At 32.6% G+C, this 21,807-nt stretch overlaps 1 protein-coding gene across 32 annotated transcripts in view; it reads right to left on the bottom strand.

The window, feature by feature from the left end:
* Positions 1-1,215: 1,215 nt before the first annotated feature.
* The window catches only part of LOC149740689 (receptor-type tyrosine-protein phosphatase eta-like), a 40,658-nt gene continuing 20,066 nt past the window's right edge, over positions 1,216-21,807 (bottom strand). For 15 of the 32 annotated variants that reach the window (XR_016384467.1, XR_016384478.1, XR_016384477.1 and 12 more), the window contains 25 exons: positions 20,143-20,412; positions 19,831-20,088; positions 18,486-18,589; positions 17,755-17,917; positions 16,958-17,088; positions 16,170-16,326; positions 15,486-15,641; positions 15,089-15,249; positions 14,480-14,636; positions 13,418-13,435; positions 12,637-12,748; positions 12,089-12,115; positions 11,946-11,996; positions 11,333-11,350; positions 10,932-11,019; positions 9,740-9,830; positions 9,274-9,350; positions 8,885-9,017; positions 8,582-8,709; positions 7,630-7,787; positions 7,191-7,326; positions 6,617-6,812; positions 4,844-5,062; positions 2,609-4,026; positions 1,216-1,972 (listed from right to left, as the gene is read on the bottom strand). Coding sequence is in view for 6 of the 32 variants with exons in the window: in XM_089873355.1 (XP_089729481.1) it covers positions 1,914-1,972; positions 4,844-5,062; positions 6,617-6,812; positions 7,191-7,326; positions 7,630-7,787; positions 8,582-8,709; positions 8,885-9,017; positions 9,274-9,350; positions 9,740-9,830; positions 10,932-11,019; positions 11,333-11,350; positions 11,946-11,996; positions 12,089-12,115; positions 12,637-12,748; positions 13,418-13,435; positions 14,480-14,636; positions 15,089-15,249; positions 15,486-15,641; positions 16,170-16,326; positions 16,958-17,088; positions 17,755-17,917; positions 18,486-18,589; positions 19,831-20,088; positions 20,143-20,412 (3,068 nt within the window). In the remaining 26 variants the exon portion in view is untranslated. Of the gene's footprint in view, positions 1,973-2,608; positions 4,027-4,053; positions 4,084-4,843; positions 5,063-6,616; positions 6,813-7,190; positions 7,327-7,629; positions 7,788-8,581; positions 8,710-8,884; positions 9,018-9,273; positions 9,351-9,739; positions 9,831-10,331; positions 10,414-10,931; positions 11,020-11,332; positions 11,351-11,945; positions 11,997-12,088; positions 12,116-12,636; positions 12,749-13,417; positions 13,436-14,479; positions 14,637-15,088; positions 15,250-15,485; positions 15,642-16,169; positions 16,327-16,957; positions 17,089-17,754; positions 17,918-18,485; positions 18,590-19,830; positions 20,089-20,142; positions 20,413-21,807 lie in introns of all 32 variants that reach the window. The other 17 variants (XR_016384481.1, XR_016384490.1, XM_089873359.1 and 14 more) reach the window with 15 other exon arrangements.

Genomic DNA, 21,807 nt, shown 5'->3' with positions numbered 1-21,807 from the left:
GCCCGCTGTTTATTTCCCAAATATCAAAGGAAAGACTATTTTTTACTTTGATCTGCTCAACGTTTTACAACAGAATATGTCGGCATTCATCTATAACACCTGTCACATCCCCGTTTGTTGGGGCTGATGGACGGATGCATTTTGTTGCAGGTCCTTCAAATACCAGTTTCAGTTTTTGGAAGCTTGTTTTATTCAACAAAAATTTTAAAAAAATTGGGGTCTGACAAGAATTTGCAAATTCTTTTCTTAACTGTATGTTTTATATTAGTGGTAATGTGTCATTTTTAGGAAAAATTCTTCAAATTTGGTAAACCTTCCAAGAGTTATTCTAGTAATTTCTTAAATGTTTAGCAAACTTATAAATGTTTGCGCAGGGAATGAGTCGAGTCATAAAACATGTATTTGTTTGTCTTCAGTAACTTTTTTTTGTCAAAATTTTGTTTTGTTCAGGTTGTTTGGCTTGCCCTATGGCTGGTCGTCCGGGTCTTCTTTACAAAGATATAAAAAATATAGAATTCATAACTTTCGTTTCTTTAAGTATATTTCCTCGCGGCACTAATCAAAAAAAGGCTACAGTATTTGTGATCATGATTGTAAGCATACAGTTTTTTAAAATTATTACTACTATGTTAATAATTTTTATCAAACTGTAAGCATAAAGTTTTTATTAAATTATTACTTTTATGTTATATGCATTCCGATTGGGTGTTATGTTTAGTATACCTGGTAGGGTATGATGGGATACCAGTCAATAGATAAACATGAAATAAAATTTGGAAAAAAATAGACTCGGACGTGACTTGACTTATGACTGGTCTTACAGGTCTTCTTTACAAGATATGGAAAACTTAGAATTCAAGACTTTTGTTTTTTAATTATATTTCCTCGCAGCCCTAATCTATGAAACACTACAGTATTTGTGATCATGATTGTAAAACTGTAAGCATAAAGTTGTTTTAATATTTTACGCTATGAATTCTTATTACGTTATATGCGTTGTGTTTGATATACCTAGTAGGCTAGGACACCAAATTTTGTAAATGGACTATCATGAAATAAAATTTAGACAAAAAATGAATTCGGACGTGACTTGCCCTATGACTGGTGGTCCGGTTCTTCTTTACAACAATATGGAAAATATAGAATTCATAATTTTCGTTTCTTTGAGTATATTTCCTCCTAGCAATAATCTATAAAAGACATATCACATTACAGTATTTGTGATCATGATTTATTTCAGCAAAGTTAAACTATGACATCATAATATTATACACAACTCAGTGGTAAGTGCCACATCTATCTATATACACATTGCATTGCATATTTTATGCCAGTGTTTCCTTTTTAAAATTATGGTGCATTTTACTGATAATAATCTCTACAAAACACACCGAATGGGGAATCACTGAAAATTACTTTTATGAAATATTACAATAAAAAAGTTGGAATTGAAGCAAGGAATATAAATATCAACCAGTAACAATGAATATTGTTAAATAACAATTATGATCAAGTGATAAAACAATCAAAAGTATGTGATTGGTCGATTTAAATAATTCATTTTATGTAAAAATAACAAAAAATTGGAAGTTGCTGAAAACAGGACAAAATTAGGAAAAAATCTACAAAAAAGTGCAGACTGAGTTTGCCGCAGGCTGCTGTAGCTTAGACTGGTCTAACATAAGCAACATATCTGTTGACTTTTGGGTTCGTTATGGTGGTTAGTAACTATGCTAATTAATATTAAACAAAGAAACGAATACAGCATTGTGCACTTTTCTAGAACAATTAAATAGAAAAGACAATGTGAATCGTGCGTAATAATAAACCTAACGTGGTGCATGTGATTTAAATACAAGTTTTACACCCACAACAAAACCCTGGATACCAAATTTACACAAATTTGAAATAGTTTATGCACGCGGATGTTCTTCATCATCATCATCATCATCAAATTCACTGTCCGTAGATTCTAACAAACAAGAATTTTAAAATTTTAAAATTTATTACAAAAATAAATCTTCTGCACAAATCAAAATATCGAACTGAAATGTTCAGTGCTAATGCAAAGTTGTAGGCACGAGATGATACGAGATCATGCATTTATAAAACTTGTTAAGTTAACTTGTCAGGCCTTTACATACAGTTTAAAATGCAGTGTTTTTTACCATGCTTTTATCATATTTAACAATTTGAAGTGTTATGGATTTGGTCAACAGACATACACATGTGTTTACTTAAGGCCCTAATAATATAAATATTTAATACAATAATCAAAAATGTAAACAAAAGAAAATGTGCAAATAACAGAAAAACATTAAAAAATCAACAAAAATAAATGAAGTTACAAAAAATATTGTGTTTTAGTATAGATTGCAGTGCATTCAAAAACCAAGTAAAAGCATTTTAATAGTTTTGTACAAATATCAGAAAACATTTTCAACAAAACGACATGTGTTAAAAGTTATTTAAATAATTGATTTTACCACAAAACAGAACAAAAAAGTTGAAGTGAACGAATCAAAAAAAAGAAGTGCTGAGTGAACGCAAGGGCATGCATGAGGGAAATACCCCAATGTGATAACCAAGGAATGAAACACCAGGGTACCTCGTGTGGTGGATGATGATGATGGGTCATGCGAGGGTTGGGGGTTTTGGGGCTATAGGGGGTTTGGGGGTGATGGCCAGGTTAATGGGTTGTGGAAATGGGGGCTATTGAGGGTTTTGTAAACGAGGGGGGGGGTAGAGTGGGCTAATGATAAGGGCATGGGTGCGAAAATGGGGTTATAGGGGGTTTCGGTGGTGGTGGTGGTAGCTTGGTAGGGGTGTAAAAATGGGGCAATAGCTAAGATTTATGTGGACAAGACGAATAGTTTCGGGGCATTTGTGAAATTTTGTGTGGGGCAAGAGTGGGTGATATATAGGGGGTTGGGGTTTGCATAGAAGTAGAATAGAGGGTGGGTTGTGATGATGGGTTATGAAAGAGGATATACAGTTTTAAATATGTGGAATGGTTTGTAAGATTACTATTTTACAGGGAGTTATAAAATGTTTTGCAAATATGGGTTTGTGTTGCAGGGAATATAGGCCTGAAGTAACAGTAAGATGAGATTTTGAAGAGGGATGACATATTTTTATGGTTAAGTAATGGTTTTAACAGTTCAATACAAAACAGGTTTCAATTTACGGTTATCGGCACCCTGTGTTGAATTTTATTTAGTTTTCATTTTATACCAGTAAGGATACGTGTAATGTAATTAGTTGAAATGTTTGTAATGAAGTTACAAGGTTATATGATGATGAATGTAAAGTAAGAAAAGGAAATAAACACAAAACTTCCTCAAGTATTTGTGTTTTATGCTGCTGCTACCAGGAAAAGGTATTTAATATTTCAACAGCTCATCTGGTATAAAAAACGTAGTGTATTTCCGATGTTTTGCCTGTCAAAATATTTTTGTTTTTTTCTCCTTTTTTTTCCAAATGAGCCGTTGAAAGATTAATTATATGCGATTTTGCAACCAATCTTCTGGCACACGCAAGATACATACACCTTCTAATACATAAAAGATATGTGCAAATATCAGAAGATTAGTAAACAAACAAACTTTATGTATTACAACTTTATGTTAACAAAACTTTTGAAAATGATTTTTATAAAAAAATGACGTTTAAAAATTGTTTTTCAAATTTTTTCAAAAATAAATAAATTTCGATAAATGAGGAAGTTTTTGTGAAGCAGAAAATAAAAATAATATAAAGATTAAATTGGTTGGTGGGTCGGGGATTTGGATTCTAAGGTTGCAAGTTTCGCTTCATTGTATGGAATGGGGTTTGGAGGGGGATACCCAGGTTTTTGGGGGTAAGAGGGGTTATAGGTTGATAAGCTGCGAGTGGGGTGTTTGTCACGATTCAGTGGGGTTCGGGGTAGCCCCGTGTATGCCCGAATCATAGGGGTGTGTTCAACATTAGGGTTGGGGTAAGGGGGTTCATTTATGGGTGGGTAAATTAGATTTTGATTTGACGAAGCTGTAAATAAAAGATGATGATTCTTACTTAGTTTTCAGACAACTGTTGCCTTAGATCCTGTAATAATTATTGGAGTCAATAATTAAATAAATTCTTTATAAATAGTGGAAACAAATTTTGGATTGAATTCAAATTGAATTGAAGCATAAAATTGCTGAGGTAGGAGAGCGATAACAAGTGCGTAAAAGTTTAAAACCATCGGTTTAAAATACCCAAACCATACCAAGAATGTTCTAAATAATTTTTTTTATACTAAAAAAAGGATACAAATGTGTTAGGGTTCAAAATTAGGAGAAAAAAGGTTTAACAAGTTACTGGATGGGTTTTGTTTGTTTATGTTTTGTTACTTAACCTAAAATTGTCTTTTCCAAACATTTAATATTAAAATGTTGCATTTTGTTTCAAATACAACAAATAAAAAAGTTATTTATAAAATACGACAACAGGCTTAAGTTGGGCGATCGTATAAGTTCAAAGTAATGGATGTTTGTCATACACAGGGGTTCTCAATCTGTTTTGAAGTGGTATATTTTAGATCAGTATGCAGCGCATTTAAAAAAAAGTAGATATAATTTTACACAATTCCTGCTGTAACTCTCTTGTAGATAATTGGTAAAAACGAAAATGGGGTTTTTTCATGGCACCTCCAATACACCACGGCACCGCAATAGGCCATGGCACTACAATTTGAGAAACCCTGGTCTTACAAACATCAAGGACACAACAATAACAACAACAAGAGCTCCAGAAATGAAGATCATGCAAAATTTTCATCGCTGGTTATTTTGATTTGGAAGAACTGAAGATTCTTTTAAACCTCTTTCTTTCGAAGTCTCTTCCACTGCATCTTGTTTAATGATCACAGAAGGATCATGATTTGGACCTCCTGATCCAGAGATGAGTTTGGATTCATTCTGATCATTCTCTTCATTGCCTTCTTCTTCACTCTCTTCTTCCCCTTCTTCTTCACTCTCTTCTTCCCCTTCTTCCTCACTCTCTTCTTCTCCTTCTTCTTCACTGTCTTCTTTATTTTGATCTATTTTATTCAGCATATTCATAGTAGCAGATCCAACTTTTTAAAGATTTTTTTAAAAGTTGAAAAGCACACTATTTGCTGTGTATGTCTATATATGAAATCGTATAAAAATCTTTATAAAAATTCACCAAATAAAACAGTAAAGCAACAACACCAAATTAGTAATCACCAAATCAATTGTAAATCTGAAAGTAGCTATACAAAGTGAAAAACATGGAGAAAATTGAATTTTTAACAACATTAATGAAAAAAATGTCGTGTTATTCCCTATTTATGCTTATATTGCATAACTTTAGTAATTCACTGTGGGTATAGAGGTGGCAACCTTTAAAAATGATATGGTATAACTTTGTAGTTTAAAAACATTGATGCCTTTTGATTAGAATGCGAAAAAAACGTTATTAATGGTCAACACAAACATGCTACAGACAATACTGACTGTTTCATCATATATTTTGATTTATACAAAGAACAGAACAAGATCAAAGAAACATAGGCGCCAAACCTAGGGTGGCAAGGTGGGCAGGCCACCCCAGAATTTTCCGCACTGCATTAATCAGTAAACAATACAATCAATGAAGTAAAATCACTTCATAGGATTGTGTTTGACTATAATTGCATGCGTTTTAACAGGTTTGGGATATTTTTAGCAATGCATTTACGGATTGGACCAGATTTGTTGCAAAGAAAATAAATACAGAATTAAACAAATTTGGAATCAAATACCGTGAGATTAAGTTAAATATTTGAATAAAACAAAAGTCACTATTACAACACAAAAATAAAAAGAATCAATAAGAAGAAAAGGATCTTCATATTGGGCTAATGGGCCAATTATATATAAATCTCAGCTTCCTGCCTTACTGTAGGACCTCACTCTTTGTATATGGGTGGGGTCATGCAGCGTGTCACGCCATGGAACCTGAGATTTAGGCCAGAGTTGGATGATAACCTCCACTTCACCCAAATGGAGTAGAAAGCCAAAACATATTAAAGTAACTTGGGAACAAAGAACAGAATAGCTTCTTACAGTTCAAGCCACAAACAACAAGGAAAAGCAATTTGTATCGACGTTATCATAAAGACAAATCACGTTTAAATTGCTGATGATAAAATAAATGATTTGCACAAGACAACAGGAATATAATAATTAAATGGTGCATATTTTGAATTGATTAAAACCAAGAACATCAAAATTGTTTTTTTAAAAAATTAAGAATATTTAAAAACACACAAAAACGAATGTGTTAAAAAAATGGAAAAAATATATTAAAATGAAAAAAAAAATATACTATAGCTAAAAAACTTAAAATCTATGATGTGAAAAATAAAACAAATACCAATTGTAATTAGTTAAAAACCTAAAGATGATAAAAACCTAGAACACAGCAAAAAATATGAAAACAGCCGAAAAGTACTCGTATTATGTTAAAAGCAGTGAGGAATTTTATTAAAAAACTTAGTAAAAAAAGCAGGAAAATCCTTTAAAATGTAGTACCCGTATTATACTAAAAACATTTAGAAAATTCAGTAAAATTAAAAATTAACACTCACCATCTTCAGAAGGGCTGATTAAAGCAGGGTTGACCACTCCCCCATTCTTCTGCTTGCCATTAAACTCAGCATTCTCATATATGGGATCACTTATGGTGGTTGTGTTTTCATACACAGGTTCCTGGTCATCGTCATCTTCGTCATAAACTCGGTTGAGAATATCTTGAACCATCTGGTGGATGAGGATATACTGGCTCTGTGGGGGAAGGAATGTTTAGTTTTGTTTAAAAAACATTCGATATATATATACAGCAAGGCATGTCATTGGATTAAGGCAAGAGTTGAAAATAAATATAATTATTTAAAATATTAGTACGAATCAAATTGCTCAACAATTAAAAAAGATTTATATATCTTTGTTTGTGGCTAATAATATTGTTTCTATTACAATATATATATATATTTACTCTGTTGATATAATATTGTTTCTAAGTTGTTATATAACATTACTATGCCAATATACAATATATGCAACTGTGCAATATATATATATATATATATATATATATGTATATATTGTTACTGTTCTGAAATATATTGTTTCCATGTTATTTTATAACATTTCTATGCCCACCTCTGTCTGCACCATAAACACACGATGGATTCGCATTTGATGAACGATCCCAAAGATATCGACGTAATTATTGTCGGGAAGATGTTGAAGAAGTCGATCCATTGCGATAAATGTTCCTGTACGACCAACTCCAGCACTGTGTATGTTATATACTTTAGGTAAAACACTATGTATTTTACATACATTGGGTAAAACATGATGTAGTTCTTAGTTGGTGGTTTTTGGTGAAAAAAAGGAATTTACCCATTGTTGCCACACCCGTGTTTACAGTCGAGCTATTGCAGTGTGTGGATAGGCAGACATATTAACAAGAGACACCAACATTTTTAACAAATAAAAAACTCCGGATTTTAAAACTGAAATACTAAGCCATTCTACTCAGCTTTGAACCTGTGACCTCTGTTTCTCAACAACAAAAAGCCCACACACCACAACCCACCTGCAGTGAACAACGGTTGGTCCGCTATGTTTCGCTTCCCTGTCAATAGTTCGACGAACGTAACGAATGAACTTAACGAGTGTTTCAGCGGTGTCTGGCACACCATGATCGGGCCATACTGTGTAATGGAACTGTCGGATCCTACGAGTGTCAGACCCCTGGGTAGTGATATAAAATCATTATAGCAAATGCAAATATAACATATTTTGGGGGGGGGGTCTGGTAAAAAGTATGGTGTAAGCAGAAAAACTTCTTCTTAGTGCTTAAAAATTTGGAAAATGGTTAAAAACTTGGGGAAATCACTAAATTTCTTGATAAATGTACATTTTTTAAGAAATCTTTAATAGTCAGTTAAAAAACATCATAAAAAGTTTCTTTTTTCTAAATCGCACACACCAACCTCAAACCCAACAACTAAACTACTGTCTACATTAAAGTTTTAAAAGTATAGTTTTAATACTCATAAGTTACCCTTAACCAAGTTACTAATCTACAATAACCACAAATATTAATTTACTTCCGCTACTAATGTAAATAATCTTTCAACAGCTCAGCTGGTAAAAAACAAGAAAAAAAAAGTAGGGTATTATATCTGTCAAAGCAGACAAAACACTGGGAATACATTCTGTTACTTTAATACCACATAAGCCGTTGGAAGAATATTTACAAAAACCACCATCTATATTTATACCTTGAAAATTTTCTTAAGTAAGTTTTTCTGTGTAAAGGTTTTAAATATTATATGTTCAATTACGATAAGTATTCTGCATGGTTTTGGTTAACTGTACTTTTACTGTGAGCTTTCAAAGTTGGTTATAAAATAAATATGAAATAAAGATTTAAATTTTCTTTGCCAAACCACCAAGTAAAATGGCAAATTACTTTATAGAAAAAAAACAAACAAAAATTTTAATGATTTTGTGAAGAATGATCCTTATGGCATGAAACTCACGTGCGTGATCTTGAATTCACGGATCGTCCACTCAGGAAGAATGGATTCTGATGTCATCTGTAGCGTGTAATCAGCCACTGTGATTGGTTCGTTGTCGAATGGCCAGTAGTGGTCGCACTTTATCTTGCCTTGGATGAAATTTTAATAAAGTTTGAATGCATCAGAATTTTTTTAAACAAAACAACAGTTTTTTTAACAACAAAATTAAACACATTTTTATTAAGATAACTTTTTACTTAAAACGTCACTTTTCCTACAAAATAGACCACAATTATTTATTTTTTGAGATAATATAAGACCCACCTCTCTCCACAGTCTGTGTCACCATCACAATGTTCCTCGAGTTTTGCTCCCAAACCATCCTCCAAAAATCTTCCTTTGTTCCTGGGAGAGGACCTTGAGTGGCGATGTACTCGCGCTGACGATTGTTGTTGCCCTAGCAACAAACATCATATGATTATATAAGTCTTGGATGTGGTACATCATGAGAAATTTTAGACCCCAGTTAGCCAATTATCTCGACACCAAGGATGTTACAACCCTTTAGTGACCACTTTTTATGGGTACCATATTTTTTACCATTCCATAATAAAATGCAAAATATGTCCATTTAAAAGTATTTGCCTCTAACCATATAAAATAGTAGCATGTCGTTGTTGCATTTAAAAAGTTTTCATATAATAATAGCATACCGGGATAAAGTTAGCATTGATGTAATCTGTTCCTTGTTCGTCGTCAATTGCAGATAACTTTACACGAGTTGCATCATCTAAACAATGGCCATTGTTATAAAACTATTAACATTGTCAGCACAAAAACAAGTTTGTCCTTTTGCCCCCATTATCACATTTTATCTCTTTTTAATCTGGTGGCCTTTAAGGGAACTTTTACTATATTTGGGCAAAGTTTTACAGAAAATGTCAAAGCCAGGTAAGCCAACTCATTTGGTCTGTTAAAAGAGATGTCCAATTATCTCCAAGTTTTTTTTTAGTTGCAATTTTTGAAGACAGTTTTAAAAAAATTATAATTAGTAAAAAGGCAAATTTGTCCAGTAATAAAATGTAAGAAAACAAGAAAAAGGGAAAATCGGTTACAAACTCTTTTAAAATATCTTTAAAAGTTTTTATATTCAGATGTTATTATAGTTATTATATTTACATGGCAGAATGTTGGTGTAACGGTTCTTGCCACGATTTTCGGGCAACAGAGCAGCAACTGTTGCCTGGTCTCGCCCAACGGTCTTGAATTCCTGGGTTTCAATTTAATTTCAAATATTTTGGTAAGTTTAAAAATACTATTGGGCAATTAAAAAACACAAGTTTACAAAATTTGGTACAAATTTTGTATTGTTAAGGTATAAGTATGAAATTACTGGGTCAACATTTTGAAAATCTGAAATTTTAGCTTGTGCTGGTTGAATGTAAAACAATATTTAAATATATAAACTTCTTTTGTTCAAGTTAAACCTCATAATTTAAAATTAAAAATCGAAACAAAACATAAGGGCATTAAACACAGATTTTTGTGCCAGTTTCAACACAAACATGGCCATATTTGTCTTTATTTCAATTAGTGTTAGCTGTTACAATTTGGCCTTACAGAGTTTGTTTTATCACTGAAGATGGTTTTGGATTTTAAACCAAAACTTTTGACAAAAAATCAACATATTTTAAACTCCACTTGGGTTGCAATGTTTGTATTGAAACTGAAAATAGAAACAATATAAATCCAATAGAAATAATATAACCACCTCATACTCTTCTGAGAATTTAAAATCAGAATCTGCTTTCATGACTTTAAGTAAGTCAAGAAACTCAGCCAATTGAATCACTCTAAAATAAAAAAGGAAACATGCGGGTAATCATCGGGGTGGAAACAAAATGCTTCGAAAATAAAAGGTAATGACAATTTTTGGGAAGATTTTCAGCAAAATGTGCAGAATCTTGTAAACTTGCAAAAAGACAAAAATATGAATATATAAATGGGTTTGGGGAACATAATCTGCATGACAGCACATTAAATGTACCTTCAAAAGACAAGAATTTTTTTGGTAAATATGTTCATAAAATGGTGTATTTGTTTAAAGGAAAATTACCCTAGCTGACAGGCCCAGGGTATAAGCAATCACCCGACCAGTAGCGTCAGATTTTGCCCCAAAAATGTAGAATTGATGATTTTGCATGGAAAATAATAAAATGCGCGATAAAAAAAGGCAAAATATTTTCTGCAACACCGATTAGTTGCTAAATTCACTTTAACTAAAAATTGATTAAATAGCAAAGTATTTCAAAATTTTCCAAAAAAATGGCAAAAACAACTGAGGATGGTCCCGAAAAAAATGGTCCCAAACCGAATATTCTTCTTCTATTAATGCAGCAACTTCGGTATTTTCCAAATCGTAGAAAATTTTAAGAAATCGGTCCAATTTTATAACAGATCTTAGAAAGGATTTAGTTAGAAACATTTTACCATCTATGCAGAATTTTTAAAGTAATGGAAATACAAATTATTCGCATAAATAAACTGCATAAATGAACTATATTATTTATGAAATTATCTTAAATTTACACAAATATTATATAATGGAACAATCATTTTATAATATGTCGTTAAATTTAAGAGAATTTTATATTCCAACAATAAAGCTACTCAATGCAGGTATAATCGATATTATAATAACATTAAATAGTTCGACATAATAATACATACGGTTTAAAACACACTCAAGATACAAAATTACGAAACACTTACTTGGTCTTGCGTTGTTGCCTGTAAAAACAAAATATTTAAAATAAATGAGTTTTTTTAACACAGAGGAATGCTTGATAAATAAATCATTTTTTGTTAAAAAATTCAGTTTACAAAAATTTAAACGTTTGCTTTAAACAAAGTTTAATAGGTACAAAAGTTTGAAAGTAAGCTTGAACAGCCTGTTTAAAAGTATGGATATATAACGTAAACATAAAACAACTGTGGATGCAAATATCAGCATGCTAGTACAACAAATCCAATAAAATATGAAATAAAATAGAAATAATATAAAATTTTCAAAATAAAATTGATAAACATTGTTTTGCCAAATAAAAATGTATCGGAAGTAGGTTGCATCTTAAGCTGATCACTTTTTTTTAATAAGTAAATTTACTTATTCAGTAAAATGACCTATTGTTTTTGCTTAAAAATTTAACGCCAAAATGGGATAACACCAATATGTTCTTTTACTTTAAGCAAACATTAAGTAATAAGCAAAAAAATTATTGCAAAAAGGAATAAAAGCAAAAAATTTGATGTAAGTGAAAAAAGCCTAATTGGGCTGAATTTTGTTTCAAATTGTCAGCGAAATAAACAGTGATCATTTGATTACCTTCGTTCCATGTCCAAGGCATGGGGGTTGCCTATTGTAGTGGATGGATCACTATTGTAACATAATAAAGGTTAGTTGCATGCAGTTTTAGTTAAAAGAAAAAGTGAAAATAAAATAAACAAACAAATAAATAGAATAATTACAGTGGAATTTGGTTTTCACTTGAGACGCTGTAAAAGGAATAAAAATTATCAACGTTTATAATAAGATTAAACAGTTTACTTCTGCAAAGATAACTTTATATATAATGTTGTAAAAACTTATAAAGGTAAATAACTCTGCGTGCGCATTGTAAAGTGTACATACAGGTAATTATACTGGGCAGTATACACCTTCATGAAGTGAGGTATATGACATAACATATATTGGTTTCCCAGGTATTCCTTTGTTCTATTCTACGTGGGTGAGGTCCTACAGCATGGCACGTCATAGGACCTGAAGTTTATTGCGGAGTTGCCTATTGCCCCCACACCCAGGGTGCTAAAATCCATTGAAACAATGCCAGCTGTCTTGCCCAGGGACACATTTCCCAGTTAGTATTGGTATCAGAATTAGGCATCGAATCCGGCAACCACTAAGCCAGGAATAAAAGGGGTATGCCTCAGGCAATACTTTGTCCTCCTGTTTAAAACAAGAGGACCCCATGCTCTCTGGCAAGCACAAACAACAACAAAAATCGAACAAAACTCACTCTTTCTTTGATTCCTTTCTCCTCTTCCTATAAAACCAAGCCACTACAATCAGCAACACGACAATAACAACACAAGCCACAGTGAGGCCGACAATCAATCCAACGTTTGGTGCTGATAAAGTTGGAAAAAGTTTACAAACATGGTCTCAAATTTTGGTCCCGATAAAAACGTTCTACCCATTACCAGCACAAACTAACACAGTAACAAAACATGCTCTAAGCCAAGGATCCACCTATTTAACAAACACACAAAAAAGTACTTTTGCAACCTAAAAAACTAAAAAAAATATATTTTTTGTCTGTTTTTAAAACATTTTTAAAAATTTATTCAGTGAGGTAGCAAAAAATATATTGTGTCTTATTTATTGTAAATGCGAGTTTTATTCCAAAATAGTGAAAAACATTATTTGTGGACCCTTGTTGTAAAATAGCATTAAACTAAGCTTTATGAAAGTGGCAAACAACATCAAGCATATACACACTAAATAAAGTGCACTGTTAGTTAAAAGAAGCCTTTAGGAGAATAAATAAGAAGTAACATACAGTTAGAAAAATAGAATAAAGATATTAAATGCAGTAAATATTACAGTAAAATTCTGTATAAAGCTAGGACAATAACATAAAGTAAATACCAGAATATTTGAATAATATATGAGAAAATTTGTTTGCTCCTTTCGGAGAACATGAATTACTATTTTTGATATTGCACCTCATAAATTTAATTATAATTAATTACTTAAATAATTAAATATTATTTATTCAAAATAATCAACTCACGAACCTGGAGGAACTGGAGTTTCTGAAGTTTCAATGAAAACATAGAAATCGTATTAAAATTATCATAAAAATAGCAAAATTAATATTAGGCATTAAATAATGTTGATTTTTAATATATTGTTGAACACCTTTTTTAATTTATTGGTTTTTAATGTATGGTTGGCAACATTTATGCAAAACATCTGTGGTCACAAAACATTGGCCACAAATCGGACCAAATGTATTTTGTTGTCAGCTTAGGTTTGATAAAAAAAAGTTATTAAAAAATTAATTTAAATAAAAAACTATTCTTTGTTTAAAGATTTAACTAACAAAATAATTTTAATATTAAGAATTATTTTTTTCCCAATTGTGCTTGACCATAAGTTATTTCGTAGGATACGCATTTTGTTATTTTACAACATTTTGTGACCACACTTGTATAATAGCACCGATAACACCAATCTATAACATGCCACATTACAACACCAGCCATGCGTTAGTATGCGTTAAAACAAAACAGCCAGAACAAATGCTCTGCTATTTAAATTAATGCAGGAAGGAATATGGCAGCTTTGAAACATTCTCTAGTTAGATCGGTGGTTTTTAAAATGGTTTAACCAGTGAGACATATTTCATATTTTACAGAGGATATCCAAATAGTTGTACATGACATGAATTTTCTGGTCAGTTTCAATACAAACATGACAGCAGCCAACATGTATTTAACTTCTTTTAAATTTAAATGATTAAGCTTTTAACTTCAGAAATAACACTGGGTTTTTACACCAGATTAAAAACCACTGGGTTATTTTATATAACTTATATGATAAGTCAAAGCACTGGCACAAGGTTAATGTCAATTGTCAAGCACGTAGCATTCCCGTGCTAAATATATAAACACTATCTTGAACTGTCATGGGTTTATCATTTTCCAGACTTGTTTAATTAAAAATCATGATCAAATTAGAACCACCATATCAGGGATTTGAACCTGGGATCTTCATGTATTATAATCAAGTTTGATGCCATTCATATAATTGCAATGAATTCATAAAAAATCATTCGAAATATACACAAGACATACCTGTTCTTATAGGTTGCGACCAGTTGGTTGAAACTAAAACATTATTTGAAGTCTTTGCTGCCACGGCAACAACATAAGGTGTATCCACAGCAAGAGGTAAGTTAACAAACAGTGTTTTCCATGGAGATATTGTGGATTCACCACTTCCAATTACAAACTGTGGAACAAGGGTTTAATCATAGGCGGAACATCAGGGGTGTCTGGATTGGCGCGCCACCCCAAACTTTTAAAACAGAGTGTAACAGCATATATACCAGTTTTAGTGTAACTGAATTGTTTAAGTATAACAGTTTATTTAGGTATACCAGTATTATTGTATAAGTAGAGACACCAAACAGTTGTGTAAATGCTTAAGTAACAGCTTTTATACAGCTGTTTGGTGTCTATACTGATACAATAATCAAGGAGGTTCTTATGTTTTACAACTATAAGTTAACTGAAATTTAGAAATGTCACTCGAGATTTTATGCTTAAAAATTGTTGTGCAAAGGTATAAAGAATGTACGTTTATTCATTATAGTATAACACTACCGAAATAAGGTTATTTATATTTGCCCATGTGATATCAAATTTCAGTTCACCCCCAATTAAGTCACAAACACAACTTACTGTAATTAGGTTATTCCCAATAGGATTGTCATAACTTCGCTTTTTGCGACTTGATGTTGAAGGGGTGTTCGCCACACCAGCAGGAGTGTACCATACAGCTACACATTCAGTCATTAAATTTGTGCAAGAATCATTCCTTGATAAGTCAGGTTGTGGACCAGCTGGAATAAATTTTTAATTATTTTGCTGAATTTGCTAGAAAATGAGGTGTAATATATTTTAGAGTTGTAAATTTTATAAAATTAATGTCTGGCTGCAATGCTGTCAGATTTTTTTTTTCATTTCTAGAATGGCCTTCATAAAGATTTTATATAAAGTATAAAAAACAATATTTAAAAAAAGAAGAAAAAAATTACGAAGTAAGAAAAACGGTTGTAAAAATTGAATAAATTCTTACGCTTCTTTTGTGTTTCTTTAGTGATGTAGACACCAAACGCTTCAATGGGACCTTGTTTATCATTAAAAGTATTGGCCGGCAATATGATTGTTATTGTATTCATGTTCGATGTTGATCCTGTGTTCACTGGTTGGGTGATATTGGGTTCTTCTGGGGCTGTGGATAAAGTAGAGGGTGAGTGATATTTATAGCTTTGGCCTGATTGGCAGATTTCGGCGACCCTTTATGACATAACGCTCTGATATTGTGAGTCAAAAACTCGCGCAAAGATTGCCATTCCAAAAATCCAAAAAAAAATTTACAAAGAATTTTTGATAAAGATTCTATTGCAACCAACTTTATCTGCCATGCAGAGAAATTCATTCTAAAGTTTTTGCATGGTTTCACATAAACACCAACTTTTAGACGCAATCTTCATATTGGTGTTACTGTGAAAGTGCAAAGAAAAACCCACTCTAGACAATGCATAGAAGCATTACACATGCAAATCCACATATATCAACACATACACGGGCGCCGAAGCTGGGGTGGCACGGCGGGCAGACATACCCCGAAATTGCTTTATGGTAATGCATCTTATGCGTATCTAAATATCCCTGCCTCCCCTGCTTTTGAAAAAGTTGGGCGCCTATTGCCACACCAATAAAAATAACTTAGATGATAATGCAAAACATAACAACTTACGGCCAGCATTAGTTTTGTAGAGTTCAGTAAAAGTGTCGCTGTTTTCAATTACGCCATTAACATTATTTATCCTCGATTTAATCATGACATTGAACTCTGTGAATGGTTTGTTGAAATTAAAGACATGTTGCCTGTCAGTACCAGCAAGAAGAAAAGTCTGAAAATTAAAGAAGATTGTTGCATTTATTTTTAGATAATGATTATCGGGATAATAAATAAGACAAAAACAATTTTAACTTGTTTGTCGGCATATTGTAGGTTTATAAACTATGTGGGGTCTAGATGGTACTACTACAGGTGTTGGAGTAATAGTGCAATAGACCCACATCCCTGATAGGGTGTACCTCACTGAAGACCTCATTTTTATAGAATATACCTTCTATCAGTGAGCGGTCTATAAACTGCTTCAGATGGAAGTACCCCGGTTCCTGGGTGTTGGCATATATGATGTAATATGCTAACAGCATAAACACCAAGTGTCCAAGTACATTGAACATATGACCAACATACAATATACCAACTGCATATATAACAAGTACAATAAACATATGATAACGTTCATGGTACCACACTAGGTGATGGGGTAATAGGGCAATAGGCCTACATCCCAGGTCAGGTGTACCTTAAAACCAGACCCATATAGAATATAATCTCTATCGATGGTTTATAAACTGCTTTAGTTGGGTCTAGTCTACAGCACACTCGGTGTTGGGGTAATGGTGGCAATACGTTGTATACACCAAAATTATAAATAACAAATACAAAAATCATCTGATTAACTTTCATACATCTGAGTTTGAAAGACTTGTTACTTGGTTCCAAAATACGTCAAAACTTTGAGCCTGGCCTTCTAAGCTCCATGCTAAAGTAAGTTTTGATGTCGTCAATGTTGCGCTTGTGATAACAGGTATGGCTGGCTCTATAAAACAACAGAACACGAGTTAGAGAAATAAATCCAGGAAGGAGTCACACTGATCGCACAAAAGAGTGACTTGGGTTGTTGGGATAATGGGCCAAATCTGGTCTAAATCCCAGATCTTTGACAAAAACCTAACCCACATAGAATAACAACATATTGCATATTGAAAGTGTGTACATAGTTGGTATCGGATTAACTGTTCCTTGTTTTTGTTCCTATGATCAGACATACATGGGATTTAGGTGAATTTTGACGTTTATTTTAAATAAATGAACAAATGAGTGACATTTTTATCTCCGCACACACAGGGCAAGGATAGTCATTATAACACAGATGTTATTTTTTATATGCCTTGTGCCCACTATATGTATAACCTTGTTGGTGATTGTGTTTTATTTTTTCCTGTATATAGTTGATAATTTAGGCAACCCATGCGTAACCACTGTGTAATAACATTGCTAATCTAACTTGGTCCATCATTAGTTTAAAAAAAGGTTAGTGGCAAACCAAGTTACATTATGTTAAAACTGTACCCTTATATGTACAAAATACAAATACTTTTTTATTAAAACTCACTTTTTGTCTAAAACATCGCCCTTTTACAGCTTAATTGATGTACCTTAATATAATTAGAACTTGGCTGTACCACTGTGCATTGTTACTTACTTGTATTCTTAGTCATTGTTTGTATAACACTATTAAAGCCATATGCTGTAACTGACACCATCACTGTGTAATTATAACCAGGTAGGACAGTGAGAGTTGCGGAAGTTTCGTAAAAATTTGTCTGGATAGATTTGTCCCCCCCTTCTGGATCAGTGTAGTTTACCTGTGTAATAGAAACCATAAATATGGCTGATACATTGTTCATCACACATATTTATGCAAACTGTACAGTTATAACACGAGTGTTTTCTTATACACCAGACACACATGGTGCAATCAATACACCTCACGGTCCCTGTTAACTTAAAACATACTAAACACTACATAAGAACCAATAGGGCTAAATGCACAGAATTATCACATTTTTTTATCATGCAAGGTTTTTAAACCAATTAGACATACAGTCAGTAAGTTACATTGTAATGTATAAATGTGTAGCAGGAATAATTAATGAAATAATTAATAGGTAACATTTGTTCAAATAAAGGAACTCCCAATTTGCCAAGTTCAAACATAAACAAAATATTCTGTTAGTTTCACTAATCACTATAATGTAACCAATCTTTCAACAGCATATCTGGTATGAAAACAAGATATATTTCCAACGTTTTATTCCCTGACAAAGTCTTGCGGGTTGGCAGACGAAACATCGAAAACACACAGCATTTTTTTATACCAGATGACCGGTTGAAAGATTATAAACAAAATGGCGGCAGAAATCACAAACTCACATAAATTATCTCTCCTTCCCCTCCAGGTGAGCCCCAAGTTACACTCAATGTCTTGGTTGGATCACTGCCTTGAACCACAGTAAGGTTTTTCACTGAGTCAGGTTCTGCGTGGATAAAGTAAATAGATTTTAATTTATATCAACACAGTATAGGATCTATCTTGGCTTTGAGCAATAAGCATCTTGAGGACTTTTAGTTAGAAAGTTCTGCCAGAAACACAGGTAAAATAAGGTTCTTGACTGAAACCTTGAAAGAAATGTTAAAAGCAAAGATGAAAAGAAGTTGTGTAACCACAAAAAGAACCAACTTTTCAGTTGTTTTGAAAATATCACCCTGTCTCAGGTTATACAGAATAATATACATTTATATAAAGGCAACTAAATTTGAAGCCTTAAGTAAAAATACACAAGAGTTTAAAATGGGAAAGAAAAAACAACTTTTCAGTTGCAGCCCCAATATTTTGCTTGAGATATTTTTGCAAATGAAGCAACACAAATATGAATAAAACACTGTGCATGTGAAGAAAGAATAAGAGCAGAGTGGACATACTGCTATGGTGTAACTACATTGGTGTATAAAGGGAAGTTTATGTGTGTATAAACTGTAGAAAAAGTAATAGCATGCATTTTTAAGGGATGGTGTTACTGTTGTATGTTAATTATGTTTTAGGTTGATAACTACGTACAAACTATTTGTTTTTAAAGATATTTTGCTTGTAGCGGTTTTATATTGTTTTTGCACTTGAAAAAATTTACATGTTTGTTTTATAGTATACATTTTTGATAAACACTATGATCTAAGTCATTTCTATGCAAAGTGGGAAAACACACATGTAACTAAATTATATGCAAAACTGGGGTCTCTACAGCAGGATTTCAAATTAAAGATTTAAAATTAAACTACCATAATAAATGTTGGTGCCCCGAAACTATAATAAACGTGCAAAGAGCCCGAAGGATGCCATGGCAGACACTAAACACCCATGACCACTGCTCCATAAAAATTACATGTAAAAAATAGTTGTTTTAACGCATTTATACTTGGATAGCTTTGCAGAAGTCTGGTAATAAAACAAACAAAGCAATGAGCAGTTGTCGGCTTATTGCCTCAATAAATTTCTGGTATAAAACACCCATGGTTGAGAATCCCTGATATAAACGATGTTATAAAAATATGCGTGAATGTTTGATGTAAATGCGAGTGTTAGAACAAAGTAATATTTTGTGAGTTTTTATGTGAAATAGTGAGAGTTTCATACGAAACTGGTAATTTTTTTGTATCATAAGAGTGACAAGTTGAATTAGTGCTCCACAAAATGAAACCAAGTGATCCAAGGTATATTTACGTATAGTTGTGGTGCTTGTGATCCCAGAACTGAGCAGACCACTAAAGATGGAATATACTGTGACGATATATCTTCTTCCATGGACAAGAGTGGTTGTAAAGTTAGTTACATTCACATGAGTTGTGGTAACCGTCCCATTTGAATTAATACTGACATTGTAGCTATCAGCAGCACCGCGTGTAGGAGGTTGCCATGATATTTGGACCAGCGTACCGGGAAATACAGAAGGAATGGCAAGACCGGATACCTTAGCTGGATCTGTGTTTCTCATAAATTAAATAAATGTCTGTTTATGCAAACAGACCAACTCACAAGTAGGTGCGGACTGGTAGACGGGGAAACTTTTCAAAGCAGAGAACAAAGCTTTGACTTGAACATTAAACACAGTGCCTGGGGTAAGACCGCTCAGTTTCGTGGTTAAAGTTGTATTACCAGCAATTGTGTTATTTGCTTCAATGACGCCATTACTGTTTGTGGCTATTACTTCATAACCACTAACCCCACCAGAGTTACGTGTCCATTGAACGGAAATTTCCGTAATGGAGACGGAAGACAACATAACGGAAAGGACAGAATTCGGTTCTGTTAAGTGGAGTGTTAAAGTAAGAAAAACAAGTTGTTTAAAGTAGCCTATTCTTTGCGTTGGAATGTGTTAAATAAGTGTAAAAAGAGAGTGTAAATATAATAAGCAAAATGTTAATAATAAGTGTTAAAACCTGAAAAAGGGTTAAAAATATTAGATTTTTAACAACCTGCAAGAAATTAGGAATTTAAGGAAATACAGTAATCGCCAGGCTAACTCTAGTCATAAAACTATTTCAACTGTTAAGCAAAGTAAGATAAGGAAGTTACTTATTAACAAACAGTGAATATTATGACATCATAACAACGCTGTCGATTGGAATTCCAAATCCTGATTCGATTGGTTGTGATGTAACAATGACAAGTGTGGTGGGTGGATTAGTATCTGTGACATCATAAGCAACCGGAACAAACCAAACAATCAGGTAAGGAAACTAGGCATGGGAACTTGCATCAGCCAGCATATACACACATTAAAACAATACAAAAATATGCATAGAAACATACAGACATAAAAATACATTTTTCCCACAAAGAAAGTAACCTTCATACAGGAAAACAACACAAAAATATGCATGTATGTAGATTGATATAAGCATAAAGATACATTTTCCAACAAACAAGAAAGTGACATACATGAAGAGGATGTGAATGAATACAAACATACAAATGCAATAGTAACACACATATGCAAATAGGCAGCCCACGCATAAATACAACAAGCATAAAGCAACACATAGAAACAAGCAGAATAGCAACACACACGCATGATGAAGATGTTGTTAGGTGACGTGATGATGGACCTGAAAATAAAACAACATTAGAAAATTATTCAAGCTCTAACAAGATATTTAATAGATTAGAAACACAGGTTATAATATATTTTGTCTGTCTTTGTAAAAAGAACTGGTGCTACAAAAACACAACATGCAAAAATTAAAGCCAACTAATTATAACTGACAATTAGTTAGACATGATTATTGTCTGTTACGTTATTGTAGCACCAGATCCTTACTGTATTGCTTTACACAAGAAACTCTATGAGCATTACATCAGGGTCAGATTCACAGAATTTATAACAGTGTTTTTGTAAAATGATTATTTGTTTATAAACGATTTTAGGTTTATTTAGAAAAAAATAGTTTAATTCATTCTTAATACAGTTTATCCTAGAATATTGTCCTTCTCCTCACCTAAGTCAGAATCAAAAAATGGGTTGCCATTTAATTTGATCGCCTACTGCCTATAAATTATTTTAACTTTAGTTGTAAAAGTAAAAATATTGCTGTGCAAAAAGCAGTTTGTAAAATGGAAAAGGCTGTGTGAAAGCAGTTTTTAAAGTGCTTGCCAAAGTTTTAAATTAATCTATTGTTCTAAACCATTAGTTTATCAACA

Source organism: Ciona robusta, chromosome 2 (genome assembly GCF_009617815.1).
Source record: "Ciona robusta chromosome 2, ASM961781v2".
Taxonomy (NCBI): domain Eukaryota; kingdom Metazoa; phylum Chordata; class Ascidiacea; order Phlebobranchia; family Cionidae; genus Ciona; species Ciona robusta.
The sequence above is the reverse complement of the archived record's forward strand: the minus strand, read 5'-3'. Positions and strand labels throughout refer to the sequence as shown.